The sequence below is a fragment of the Gigantopelta aegis genome, chromosome 11, assembly GCF_016097555.1.
Source record: "Gigantopelta aegis isolate Gae_Host chromosome 11, Gae_host_genome, whole genome shotgun sequence".
Classification (NCBI taxonomy): domain Eukaryota; kingdom Metazoa; phylum Mollusca; class Gastropoda; order Neomphalida; family Peltospiridae; genus Gigantopelta; species Gigantopelta aegis.
This window is the reverse complement of record NC_054709.1, coordinates 25,292,292-25,305,401: the sequence shown is the minus strand read 5'-3', so window position 1 is coordinate 25,305,401 and position 13,110 is coordinate 25,292,292. Positions and strand designations below refer to the sequence as shown.

At 40.7% G+C, this 13,110-nt stretch overlaps 1 protein-coding gene across 1 annotated transcript in view; it reads left to right on the top strand.

The window, feature by feature from the left end:
• LOC121385112 (contactin-like) overlaps positions 1-13,110 on the top strand; it is a 49,649-nt gene that overhangs the window by 3,461 nt on the left and 33,078 nt on the right. Inside the window, exons 4-10 of the mRNA XM_041515649.1 lie at positions 3,232-3,317; positions 4,433-4,587; positions 5,928-6,035; positions 7,196-7,531; positions 9,978-10,073; positions 10,525-10,758; positions 12,525-12,630. Coding sequence (XP_041371583.1) covers positions 3,232-3,317; positions 4,433-4,587; positions 5,928-6,035; positions 7,196-7,531; positions 9,978-10,073; positions 10,525-10,758; positions 12,525-12,630 — 1,121 coding nt within the window. The remainder of the gene's footprint in view (positions 1-3,231; positions 3,318-4,432; positions 4,588-5,927; positions 6,036-7,195; positions 7,532-9,977; positions 10,074-10,524; positions 10,759-12,524; positions 12,631-13,110) is intronic.

Here is a 13,110-nt window from a genome sequence, read left to right as displayed (position 1 = left end):
AAACACGCAGAATGGGGTTTTTTTAAACTACTACTACTACTATACTACTGCTACAACTACTACTACTACTGCTACTACTGCTACTACTACAACTACAACTACAACTACAACTACTACTACTACTACTACTACTACTACTACTACTACTACTACTACTACTACTACTACTACTACTACTACAACTACTACTACTACTACACTACTACTACTACTACAACTACTACTACTACTACTACTACAACTACTACTACTACTACTACTACTACTACTACGAGCGTTGTACCACTGAGCTACGTTCTGCCCCAGGCAAAAACGATAGAGATATTCGGCAAAATGTGACAACCTGAGGCCATTTTCCCTATGTACGTGTATTTTCATCATTCTACCCGCAAAATTAGTTGTAATCCATGTAAAAAAAAAAAAATTAAAATGTAGTGATTCGTTTGCAATCCTATATAGCTGTTTGGCAGTAATGCTAATATAAAAACAAAAACTGTTGTTATCCAAATTAGGGCATTTTCGTTTAATTCGTGCTAAAACCAGTCTGCCCCCGCTCCCCACACACAGCTCCCAATTTTTTATTATTTTTTTATATGGGAGCCCGTACGCCTATGTCTGTCGCAGAGCACTCCCCTTCATGTACAGAATGAATGAATGAATGTTTAACGACACCCCAGCACGAAAAATACATCGGCTATTGGGCGTCAAACCACGGTAATGCAAACAAATAAAGTGATGATCAACATCAATATGAAAAGATTTAAATAAAAACACAGTGCAAAGAACCGTGCAAAAAATACAAAAATCACAGATAGATACTGACTTTTACTAAAAATCTTAATTGTATCCCGAAGAAAATAAGGGGATTTGTGCTGTATTGGCCATTCTCAAAGAGAATGTTACACCCTTGCACCACGGTGAGGTTACAGCACGCGCAAGGACCTTTATGTACAGGGTCAATGTTTGGTTTGTTTAACGACACCACTAGATTATCTTGATTAATCATAAGTTGTTGGTTGTCAAACATTAGATAATTATGACAGATAATCTTCAGAGAAAACCCGCTACATGTCCCAGATTTTTTATATTATGTACTTTCACTTAGACAGGATAGCACGTACCACGGCCTTTGGTATACCAGTCGTGTGGCACTGACTGGGATGGCAAAACCCTATCAGAGAATGTGTTCACCAAGAGGAGTCGATCGATCCACTGGTCACAGAATATCCTGAAGCAGGATGCAGAAACATGAGATTGATCGCCTGAAGACAAAATCGATCGCCTCGATCGCATCGTCATAGAATATCTTGAAGCAGGATGTAGATCAATGAGAGAGCGATCGCCTGAAGACAGAATCGATCTCCTTCGATCCACTGGTCACATAATATCTTGAAGAAGGATGTAGATCAATGGCAGAGCGATCGCCTGAAACCAGAATCGATCTCCTTCGATCCACTGGTCACAGAATATTTTGAAGCAGGATGTAGATCAATGGTAGAGCGATCGCCTGAAACCAGAATCGATCTCCTTCGATCCACTGGTGATAGAATATCTTGAAGCAGGATGTAGATCAATAGCAGAGCGATCGCCTGATGTTGAGAATCGATCGCGTCTGATCCACTCGTCACGGAATATCTTCAAGCAGGATGTAGATCAATAGCAGAGCGATCGCCTGAAGTTCAGAATCGATCGCGTCTGATCCACTCGTCACAGAATATCTTCAAGCAGGATGTAGATCAATAGCAGAGCGATCGCCTGAAGTTGAGAATCGATCGCGTCTGATCCACTCGTCACAGAATATCTTCAAGCAGGATGTAGATCAATAGCAGAGCGATCGCCTGAAGTTCAGAATCGATCGCGTATGATCCACTCGTCACAGAATATCTTCAAGCAGGATGTAGATCAATAGCAGAGCGATCGCCTGAAGTTCAGAATCGATCGTCTTCGATCCACTCGTCATGGAATATCTTGAAGCTGGATGTACATCAATGACAGAATCGATCGCCTGAAGACAGAATCGATCTCCTTCGATCCACTCGTCATAGAATATCTTGAAGCTGAATGTACATCAGTGACAGAATCGATCGCCTGAAGACAGATTCGATCTTCTTCGATCCACTCGTCATAGAATATCTTGAAGCTGGATGTACATCAATGACAGAATCGATCGCCTGAAACCAGAATCGATCTCCTTCGATCCACCCGTCATAGAATATCTTGAAGCAGGATGTAGATCAATGACAGAATCGATCGCCTGAAACCAGAATCGATCACTTTCGATCGTCTCGTCATAGAATATCTTGAAGCAGGATGTAGTTCAATGAGAGAGCGATCGCCTGAAGTACAGAATCGATCGCCTGAAGATCGCCTGAAGACAGAATCGATCGCCTGAAGACAGAATCGATCGCTTCGATCGCCTCGTCATGGAATATCTTGAAGCAGGTTGTAGTTCAACGAGAGAGCGATCGCATGAAGTACAGAATCGATCGTCTGAAGACAAAATCGATCGCTTCGATCGCCTCGTGATGGAATATCTTCAAGCAGGATGTAGTTCAATAAGAGAGTGATCGCCTGAAGTACAGAATCGATCGCGTATGATCTACTCGTCACAGAATATTTTGAAGCAGGGTGTACATCAAGGACAGAGCGATCACCTGAAGACAGAATATATCGCCTTCGATCCACTAGTCATAGACTATATTGAAGCAGGGTGTAGTTCAATGTCTGAGCGATCACTTAAAGTACAGAGTCGATCATCTTGAATGGACTTTCTTTTGTGGTTCTATTATTATTTTTATTTCGTTAGTTAGTTAGTTAGTTTTTGTTTGTTGTTGTTTGTTGTTGTTTTTTTTTGTTTTTTTTTGGGGTTTTTTTTTTTTTTTTTTTTTGGGGGGGGGGGTCTCGGAGGGGGTCCTATTCCAAACAATGCCCCTCGAAAGGTGTTTTAAAGCCCGTGTTATGTAAAAGGTGTCTTTTGTTTAACGACACCATTAGAGCATATTGATTTATTCATCATCGGCTCTTGGATGTGAAACATTTTTGATAATTTTGACATATATAGTCTAATGCTAGGATCAGACTACCAACTGCTAGCATACAGTTGGCCAACTTTCTGCTGTCACGACTTCTACAACTGTCGCGAATGAATGCAGACCAAAATTATTTTCGAAAATAAAACATGCATTCTAAAAATGAATTCACCTGCGTAAAATATCGATGCTTTATTTGCAGTATCATGGCGCCTACCTGGTAACCGTGGGAACGCTGAACGAACATACGTTTATTAGCAATTGGCTGCTTGCCAATGACCTTGCTCGGTAAGTCGTTTATGGTTCAAGCACGCTCTCCTGGGCACACACCTCAGCTATCTGGGCTGTCTGTCCAGGACAGTGGGTTAGTGGTTAGTTGTTAGCGGTTAGTGAGAGAAAGGCGGGTGTGGTGGCCTTATACCTTACCCGGGGTGCGAACCCAGTACCTACCAGCCTTAAGTCCGATGGCTTAACCACGACACCACTGACGCCGGTAAGTCGTTGTAGGTCATCGACACCGGATATAGCCACTGCTTTTAAATAGTTAATTAAATTTTTTCCCTTGGTTTTTTTTTTCTCTTAATATAGCTATAAAGTATTTGATTTTTCTTTCACACGTACCAAATACATTCACGACGCAGAATCTAAATATTAAAAATCAAAAGTTTGCTTTGTTTAACAACACCACTAGAGCACATTGATTTATTAATCATTGGCTATTGGATGTCAAACATTTGGTAGTTTTTACATATAGTTTTAGAGAGGAAACACGCTACATTTTTCCATTTTAGTAGCAAGGGATCTTTGCACCATCCCACAGACAGGATAGCACATACCACGGCCTTTGAGCTACCAGTCGTGGTGCACTGGGTCTAAATATTAACGCAGGTGACTATATGCATTGTTTATGTATACAAACCGGCCTCGGTGGCGTCGTGGTTAGGCCATCGGTCTACAGGCTGGTAGGTATTGGGTTCGGATCCCAGTCGAGGCATGGGATTTGTAATCTAGATACCGACTCCAAACCCTGAGTGAGTGCTCCGTAAGGCTCAATGGGTAGGTGTAAACCACTTGCACCGACCAGTGATCCATAACTGGTTCAACAAAGGCCATGGTTTGGGGTATCCTGCCTGTGGGAAGCGCAAATAAAAGATCCCTTGCTGCTGATCGGAAAGAATAGCCCATGAAGTGGCGACAGCGGGTTTTCTCTCAAAATCTGTGTGTTCCTTAACCATATGTCTGACGCCATATAACCGTTAATAAAATGTGTTGAGTGCGTCGTTAAATAAAGCATGTCTTTCTTTGTTTATGTATACAATATATATTTAGTAGAAATTGATACACAAACAAACAGAATCTCCATGTTTGAATGGTAGTTTTTATATTAATGATTATTTCTCCAGTAAATACTGGTTTACGTCAGGACTGGTGAGAAACCTGAACGAGGGGGACCTCATATGGGAGAGTGACATGGCCCCCATACCGCCCGAGAAACAGTGGTGGCTTAACGACCAACACAGAACGAAAGAAGGACGACACATCGTCTACTACTATGGAGGTACACTGGTGGCACCTAAGTCTGCGCACCTAAGCATTTGTGTTATATTTTACAGCTAAAATATTTCTTTAAAAATATTTGTTTCACCGCCACAGTACAATAAAACAATAAACGTGTTACAACTAAAGTTATTTTAATTTTAATATTTTTAAACTCGAGTAATGAGTGCATTTTTAGTGGGACCCCCCTGCATTTACTGGCCTGCATGACGGCACATAAGTGTGCGCAGCAAACATTAAAACAACCACTTCTGTCGCTAATGTTTACATAAAACAGCAACAAACAATGGATCTGACTTTTTGTAAGTTCTAAATAACAAGCACTTCCTGTTATAGTCTGTTTCAGAAACATTTAGATTGTGCAAATGAGATAAATATAAATGGTGTTCCATGCTCCTTAGTTTGGACAACACAAAATGACAATATAAAAAAAAAGCCAATGTAAAAATACACTATACTATATTTTTTATAGGGGGTGGGGATGGTATTAATATTATTTTTGTGTTGTTTTATTTTGGGGGGGGGGGGGGGGGGGGGGTTTCGGGGGGGGGATCTTCTCTCTTTTTTTCTTCTGTTTTATAAATATATCTGGTATTCTTTTTATTGCTGTTTGTAAAATTAATACTATCCTCTATCTTTATAGTTTTATTCTATACGTGCGAAAACAGATTAAGCCTTGTTTCCGTAAATTGTGCAGTTGGCTAACTTCGACGCAGATCGACGCAGATCGATGCAGAATAGGTTCCAACTTCCCCAATCTGTCATTCTCTTTTTTTATTTTTTTTATTAGTAGTATTCCTCTCCTGAAGAGTGGCCTGTGCTAATAATAGTTTTCATACGTAATATTTTTGACAACGCATATATATATATATATACATCTTCATGTGTGTGTGTGTGTGTGTTTGTATGTGTGTGTGTATGTGTGTGTGCGTGTGTGTGTATGTGTGTATATATGTGTGTGTTTGTGTGTGTGTGTGTTTGTATGCATGTGTATGTGTGTGTGCGTGTATGTGTGTGTGTGTCTGTGTGTGTGTGTGTTTGTATGTATGTGTATGTGTGTCTGTGTGTGTTTTTTGTGTTTGTATGTGTGTGTGTTTGTATTTGTATGTGTGTGTTTGTATATATATATATATATATATATATATATATATATGTGTGTGTGTGTGTGTGTGTGTGTGTGTGTGTGTGTTTGTATGTATGTGTCTGTGTGTGTGTGTGTGTGTGTGTGTCCCCAGTGCCGTGTGTGTGTTTTGGGTTGTGTGTGCGTGTGTGTGTGTGTGTATGTGTGTGCGCGCGTGCGTGTGTGTATGTATTTATCGTTCATATATGCTCTGTTTTCAGTGACGTCATACGGATGGAGTCGGTCACTGGGGACCAATGTTCGACCTTACATCTGCGAGACGTTGCTAAAAAACGCTGGTCAAATTATTCAGGAAGACAGAGATTTCGGTAAAATGTTGTTTGTTTGTAGGGTCTCCACGAGTACTCCGTTCACAGGACTCGAGTACCCATACAAGGAATAGACTAGGATAGGATAACATATCAACGTACCTATACCCATCTTCATAAATCAAGGCTAATATTCGTTCCTCGTATTCAGCCTTGATACATGTCGTCAAGAAATCGTGCCACAAAATGCTTAAATTTCATTGGATGCAATGAGATCTGATTGCAACGAATCGCAACGCTCCTTATAGATTCCCTTGTTATGTAAACTCCATGTTGGCGGGCGAACACCGATATTGCTTTCAAGATTGTCACGTTACCGATGCTGTGATTGGTCAGCGATGTCATCGTGTAAGGGACATAATCGGTGTTACAAATTTTCTTCCAATAGAGGGCGCTAGTAGTGGATATCAGTAATCTTGATTACATGTATCAAGGCTGAATACGAGGAACGAATATTAGCCTTGATTTATGAAGATGACCTATACCCAATTAAGGTTCAAGCACAGCGCTATGAAGAGCATTCTGAATTAATTATATTTTTACATCATTTTGCCATATGCTTGCAGCCAGTTACATTATGGGGCTATAAGAATGTGTGCTATACAATACAAAGTCATGATTTAGCATCAATGTTCAGCGCAGATGCATAATGCTATTTTACTTTATTCCTTAGTTTCATTATTACCAAGTGTAGAGTATTCGGGTCCGGGTCGAGTTTGACCCTCGAGTATTCGAGTCCAATAGTTTGGACACGTGGAGGCCCTATTTGTTTGTTTGTTTGTTTGTTATTGTTGTTGTTGTTGTTTCTTTTTTGTTTTTTTTATTTTGGTATGAATATGTTTTGCTGCTATTTTGTAAAACTAGCCAACGAGATCATAATTTTGGACCATATTGTACACTTTTTTCAGTCATTTCTCCACTGCTGTCGTTTCTGGTTATAATTTTACCCCTACACATATTTAAAGTAGCATCACTGACCTTTAAAGTATGGTGTACTTCATTTGCTATTAATTTAATTTATTTATTAAATCGAATTTATATATTTATTTGTTAAATTTTATTCAACATAATGTTTTTATTTCAATTTGTATTTATTTATTTTTATTTATTTATTTATTTATTTATTTATTTAATTATGTTTTGTTTCAATTTATATTTAGACTACGGCTTAGATGAGACTGACCCTAACCGAGTTCCTAGAGGTCCTGTTATTATAACCGAGCCTGTTGATATGGTGGAAATAGGTCACGCTCCCGGTCTCTCTATCGAATGCGTGGCCTTCGCGTACCCCCACGCAACATATAGAATCTACCGCTCTTCGTCATCTGGTGACGTCACGGAGATCACGCCAGACCTCGATTTGAGATTCACAGTGACCAATGGGAAGCTGACAATCGCCGACCCCCGCGAAGAGGTGGATGCGGGTCGCTATCACTGTGAAATTGAGAACGACAAAGGCCGGCTTCTCAGTTCCACGATGCTGCTGTCATTTGGATGTAAGTACTCTGAGGCCCTGACACGGTCAAAGTAAATATTCCAGGTTTACGTTATCTTTAAGCAGAACGTCTGAACTGGGGGGCGAGATGTACCCCAGTGGTAAAGCTCTCGCCTGATGCGCGGTCGGCTCAGGATCGATCCCCATTGGTGAGCCCATTGGGCTATTTCTCGTTCCAGCCAGTGCACCACGACTGGTAGGGTCTCCACGAGTACTCGAGTACTCGGGCACGGGTCGAGTCTAGCAACAATCGAGTCCGTTAACAGGACTCGAGTACCCGTACAATGTGGAATATAATTATAAACTATAATACAATGGACAACGTAGGACAATAATTTCAGCAGTAGATAGTCAACGATATAAGTTACACACTAATTATATGATAATGCGTTAGTTTCTCTTTTTAAACTGGCCGTCCGTCCGTCACAACACTGAACATATCAACCGGTTTCTAAATCCATGTTCAGCGCTGGAATTAAGATGCATAATGCTATTTTACTTCATTCCTCGATCTCATCATCATCTAGTGTAAGTGTCGGGTACTCGGGTCCGGGTCGAGTTTGACCCTCAAGTACTCGAGTCCAATATTTTGGACTCGTGAAGGCCCTAACGACGGGTAAATCAAAGGCCATGGTATGTGCTATATTGTTTGTGGAATTGTGAATATAAAAGTACCCTTGCTGTTAATAGGAAAATGTAGTGGGTTTCCTCTGAGACTATATCAAAATTACCAAATGTTTGACATTCAATAGCCGATGATTAATAAATCAATGCGCTCTAGCTGAGTCGTTAAACAAAACACACGTTAACTTCTGAACTAGGTTATCGTATATATACTGAACAAAATAAGAAACTTCCGCTAACTTTGCTTGAACATAACTTGATGAAAACAAACCGGGGGAATAATTTTCTGCCTGTGGAATATTGTTCCATTCCTGAATGAGCGTTTGACGAAGTTCGTTGACGTTAGCGGGTGGGTTGGGACGACGCCTCAATCGTCTGTACAGACTATCCCAGACATGCTCGATGGGGTTGAGATCAGGACTTTTAGCGGGCAAGTCATCAATGAAATCAATGTTATTTGTCCTAAGAAAATTTACAATGTCTCTAGCTGTATGAGAGGTGGCATTATCATGCTGAAAAATCGAGATGTTGGCGTTGTTATGGAACAGAGGAATGACGTGATGAGCGAGAATGTCATCGCGGTAACGTTGAGCATTTAAATTGCCATCAATGACGACTAGTGGTGAACGATACCCATGGGCAATGGCTGCCCAGACCATGACACAACCCCCACCCCCGAAACGATCTCGTTCAAGAACACAACAGTCAGCATAGCGTTCATTTCTCCTACGGTAGACGCGCACCCTGCCATCACCACGTCGTAAAGAAAATCTGGATTCATCCGAAAAAAGAATGGTATTCCAGCGTCGCCGTATACAACGAGTGTGTACACGTGTCCAATTAAGACGATTTAGACGATGGCGTTGCCTTAAAACGCATCCGACGTAAGGACATCGTGCATGTTCTCCCGCAGACCAGGTGTGTTAGCAGTAGTAGCAGTGGCAGTTTGGAATCGATTGCGCAAATGCGTGTTCATGATATAGCGGTCTTGACTACGCGTTGTAACACGCGGACGTCCACGACGTGGCAAGTCGTTGGTGCTTCCTGTCGTTCGAAATCTTACGCGAAGATTTCGTATCGCTCGACTAGAACTCCCAACATGCCTTGCAACGTCTTCTGTCGACATGCCAGCATCAAGCATGCCAATCGCCCGTTCGCGTAAATTATTGGGTATTCTTGGCATACTAAAAATGCTACAATGTAAAAAACGTTAATTTTTTTACAACTTTTGAAGCGTTTTCGTTCACTTGACAACAATGTCAGTAAGACAAGTAAAACAAATTGACCGAATACTACTCGGGACATGTCGAACCATGCATGCACGTGCAAATTGAATTTCACGTTGTCGACGATTAATAGTGCAAAAATAATCGATAAAATTCATGAATCCTAATAATACAGCTCAAGGCTAATACTACCTATATAATTTCATTACACAATGAATTCTTTAACACAACAAATACTATATGTACAAATCGGAAGTTTCTTTTTTTGTTCAGTATATATTCAACTACTACATATATTTTACTCTGTAATACACATATATATATAATTGCTGTTACTGTTTTCGCCCTTTTTTCCTTCTTTTTTTTTTTTTTTTTTTTTTTTTTTTTTTCTTTGGTGAGTTGTGGGAGTACCTACTTCCTTTTAAGTCTTTTGTCGAGTCGGCATTAATCGGTAGGTGTGTGTCAACCATTATGTGCACATTAAGTAGAACGTTTATTTAACAGGAGTAGTGAGCCCCATTTCATTGTTCATTTGTTTTAATATTTATGTTTCAACAACATGCACACCCTTCACCTACGTTTTTATCTTGTTTGTAGTTCTGAACGAGTTTTCAAATGTCATTCGAGAGCCGGTGAGAGCCAAGTTACATTATTACGCCATAATCAGCTGCGACCCGCCAAATCACAGACCAGGTAAATATGTAAGCAGATAAAGTTCTTGGTATGTACTGACCTATGTGTAATTGCACCCCACTCCCCATTTCGGTATATCTGTCCTGTCTGCCCCCCTATCCTTCTCCCTCTCTCTCTCCTCTCTCCTTCTCTCTCTCTCTCTCTCTCTCTCTCTCTCTCTCTCTCTCTCTCTCTCTCTCTCTCTCTCTCTCTCTGTCTGTTTCTTAAACACCAAATAGCAGTAGTTTAAAATGTACTACGGCCACATGTGAACTCTTAATTATTGAGACGTCGGTGCACTACACCATTGTCTCTCATACTTATCACCAGCCATTAACCTCAGTCACAGACATACACACCAACTCAAATATATAGCCTGTGTGATAGCGTGATTGAATGAAAGGAAGAGTGTTAAGACTTGAAATTTAGCTCTCAATTGATGGAACTATGTGTGTTTCTCTCTGGTTCACAGCTGTAGCATTCAACTGGCTGAAGGGCATCAGCAACAACCTGATCCGCACAGACATCAACCCTCACATCTTCAACTCCTACAACGGCAAGATCTATTTCTCAGAAGTTAGCATCACCGACGCGGACCAGTACCGATGTATTGTGAAACTCATTTCCGGCAACAGCGTGGGCGTGGGAACCAGTCAACCGCCTAGCGGTGTCAGTCTACCCATCGATCTGCAGATTACCGGAAGCTGTGAGTATAGTGACATTCTTCAATTTAAAAAAATAAAATGATGATGATGATGATGATGATGAAGAAGTTGATGAGATGATGATGATGATGATGATGGTAATGGTGATAATGATGATGATGGTGGTGATGATGATGATGATGATGATGGTGGTGGTGATGATGATGATGATGGTGGTGATGATGATGGTGGTGGTGGTGGTGGTGGTGAAGTTGATGATGATGGTTGTGGTGGTGATGATGATGATGATGGTGGTGATGGTGATGATGATGATGATCGTGGTGATGATGATGATGATGATGATGATGATGAAGTTGATGATGACGATGATGATGATGATGATGATGATGATGATAGTAATAAATGTGATAGTTCATTAACCTGTGGTGGAGTGGCTAAGAGGATTGATCGGGACTTACTGGCCCAAAGTACCAAAACTTTGGCTCAATTGTACCCAAGAACAGGACACATTTTTTTGGAGGCGGCAAGGTCAAGGTCAAGTCAAGGACAAGACAATATCCACAGAAGATATTTGAAAGCACTACATTAGGCATATATTTACACTAAGCATGTACAAAATGTTTAAGAAGCGGCTGCCTCAATTTAGACGTCAAGATCATGTCACGGTTAGTCAGATATCAGATAATTAAAATTATACTTTGTTTGCTAACCCCAAGTTGTTCTTTGTAGTTAGCACATTTGGAAGGTGCTAAATAACAATCCAGGGAGTGTACTCTAGGGTCAAACTCGACCCGGACCCGAGTACTCGACACTCGATGATGATGAGACTAAAGAATAAAGCCAAATACCAGGGAGTGAAAACTTGGAACCCTAGAGCATATTGAAATATTTAAGATGCTGTCAAAACAGAACTGACAATATATTTAATACTTTATAATCTATTGCAAACTGCTATTCTCTAAGACTTGGATTTAGGTGTCAAGGAAGTATCAGCTAATCAAGACATTGATGGCCACCGCAATAGCAGTTAGAATAGGTAATTTGCAATTAATCATATTTTACATCAACTAAGGTCAGATTTTGATGTTGATGATGACGTTATTGGGGTCAAGAAATTAATGTATAACAACATCATTGTAACTGATATGTTGCAACATTATTTAAATCCAAGATGGTCATTAACATTAGCACCAACAGAAAGAAGTGGCCATATCTCAGATTCTCTTTTACCCCCAAACATAACTTTTACTTCAAATGCAGGCTATTATCATTATTAGAATTGCATGATTTCAATTCTTGCAAATTGCCTTTCAAATACTGACACATTTTATCATTCACTGAATCCACAACAGTTCTGAAATAACCGATATACCAAGGCAATCGTTTCCAGTAATGGTTATCGTTGTACTTGTCGCAATTGTTCAATATTGTGTCTGTGTTTACTTTGGTTCATGTTATTTACCGGCTTTCATTTAGTCACCAGGGAGCGGGACGTAGCCCAGTGGTAAAGCGCTCGCCTGATACGCGGTCGGTCTAGGATCGATCCCCGTCCGTGGGACGATTAGGCTATTTCTCGCTACAGCCAGTGCACTACGACTGGTATATCAGAGACCGTGGTATGTGCTATCCTGTCTGCCGGATGGTGCATATAAAAGATCCCTTGCTACTATTGGAAAAATGTAGCGGGTTTCCTCTTTAAGATTATGTCAAAATTACAAAGTGTTTGGTATACAATAGCCGATGTTTAATAAATCAATGTGCTCTAGTGGTGTCGTTAAACTAAATAGACGTTTAACGTTTCTTTCAGTCGCCAGTGACTGGGGACCAGAGATAGGTAACGACTTCATCGCCGTGTACCCCAGCACGCCAAAGAACGGAGATCGAGTTCGGCTGGAGTGCTTAGCCTTCGGGACGTCAGTATTAAATTTTCAGTGGCGGATCCATAAAATCCATTGGGGGCTGGGCAATGACAGGTGGCCTAAGGCATAGGTGTACAGGCTTCCATTTTCGTAGAAGGAGTGGGGAGGCAGGCTGGCTTTTGCCGGAATTAAACGAAAATGCCCGAATTTGGATAATAATAGTTATTCATATTGGCATTACCACCAAACAGCTATATAGGGTTGGAAACGAATCACTATGCATTTTCATCTGGATTGCCACGTATTTTGTGAGTAGAATGATGTAAAATACATGGTAAAAAGGTCTTAGGTTAGCACATTTTGCCCGAATATCTGTATATGTTTTGCCCGAATTTGAGGTTCTGCCCCTTGCCCCTGTCTCCTACGCTTATGGCCTAAGGCCACAAACGTTCCCGAAGGGATTCCTCGGATTCTTAAACGTACAAAATCAGAAAATAATATAAAAATATAACAGTCGCAAAATTTGTGGGCGGG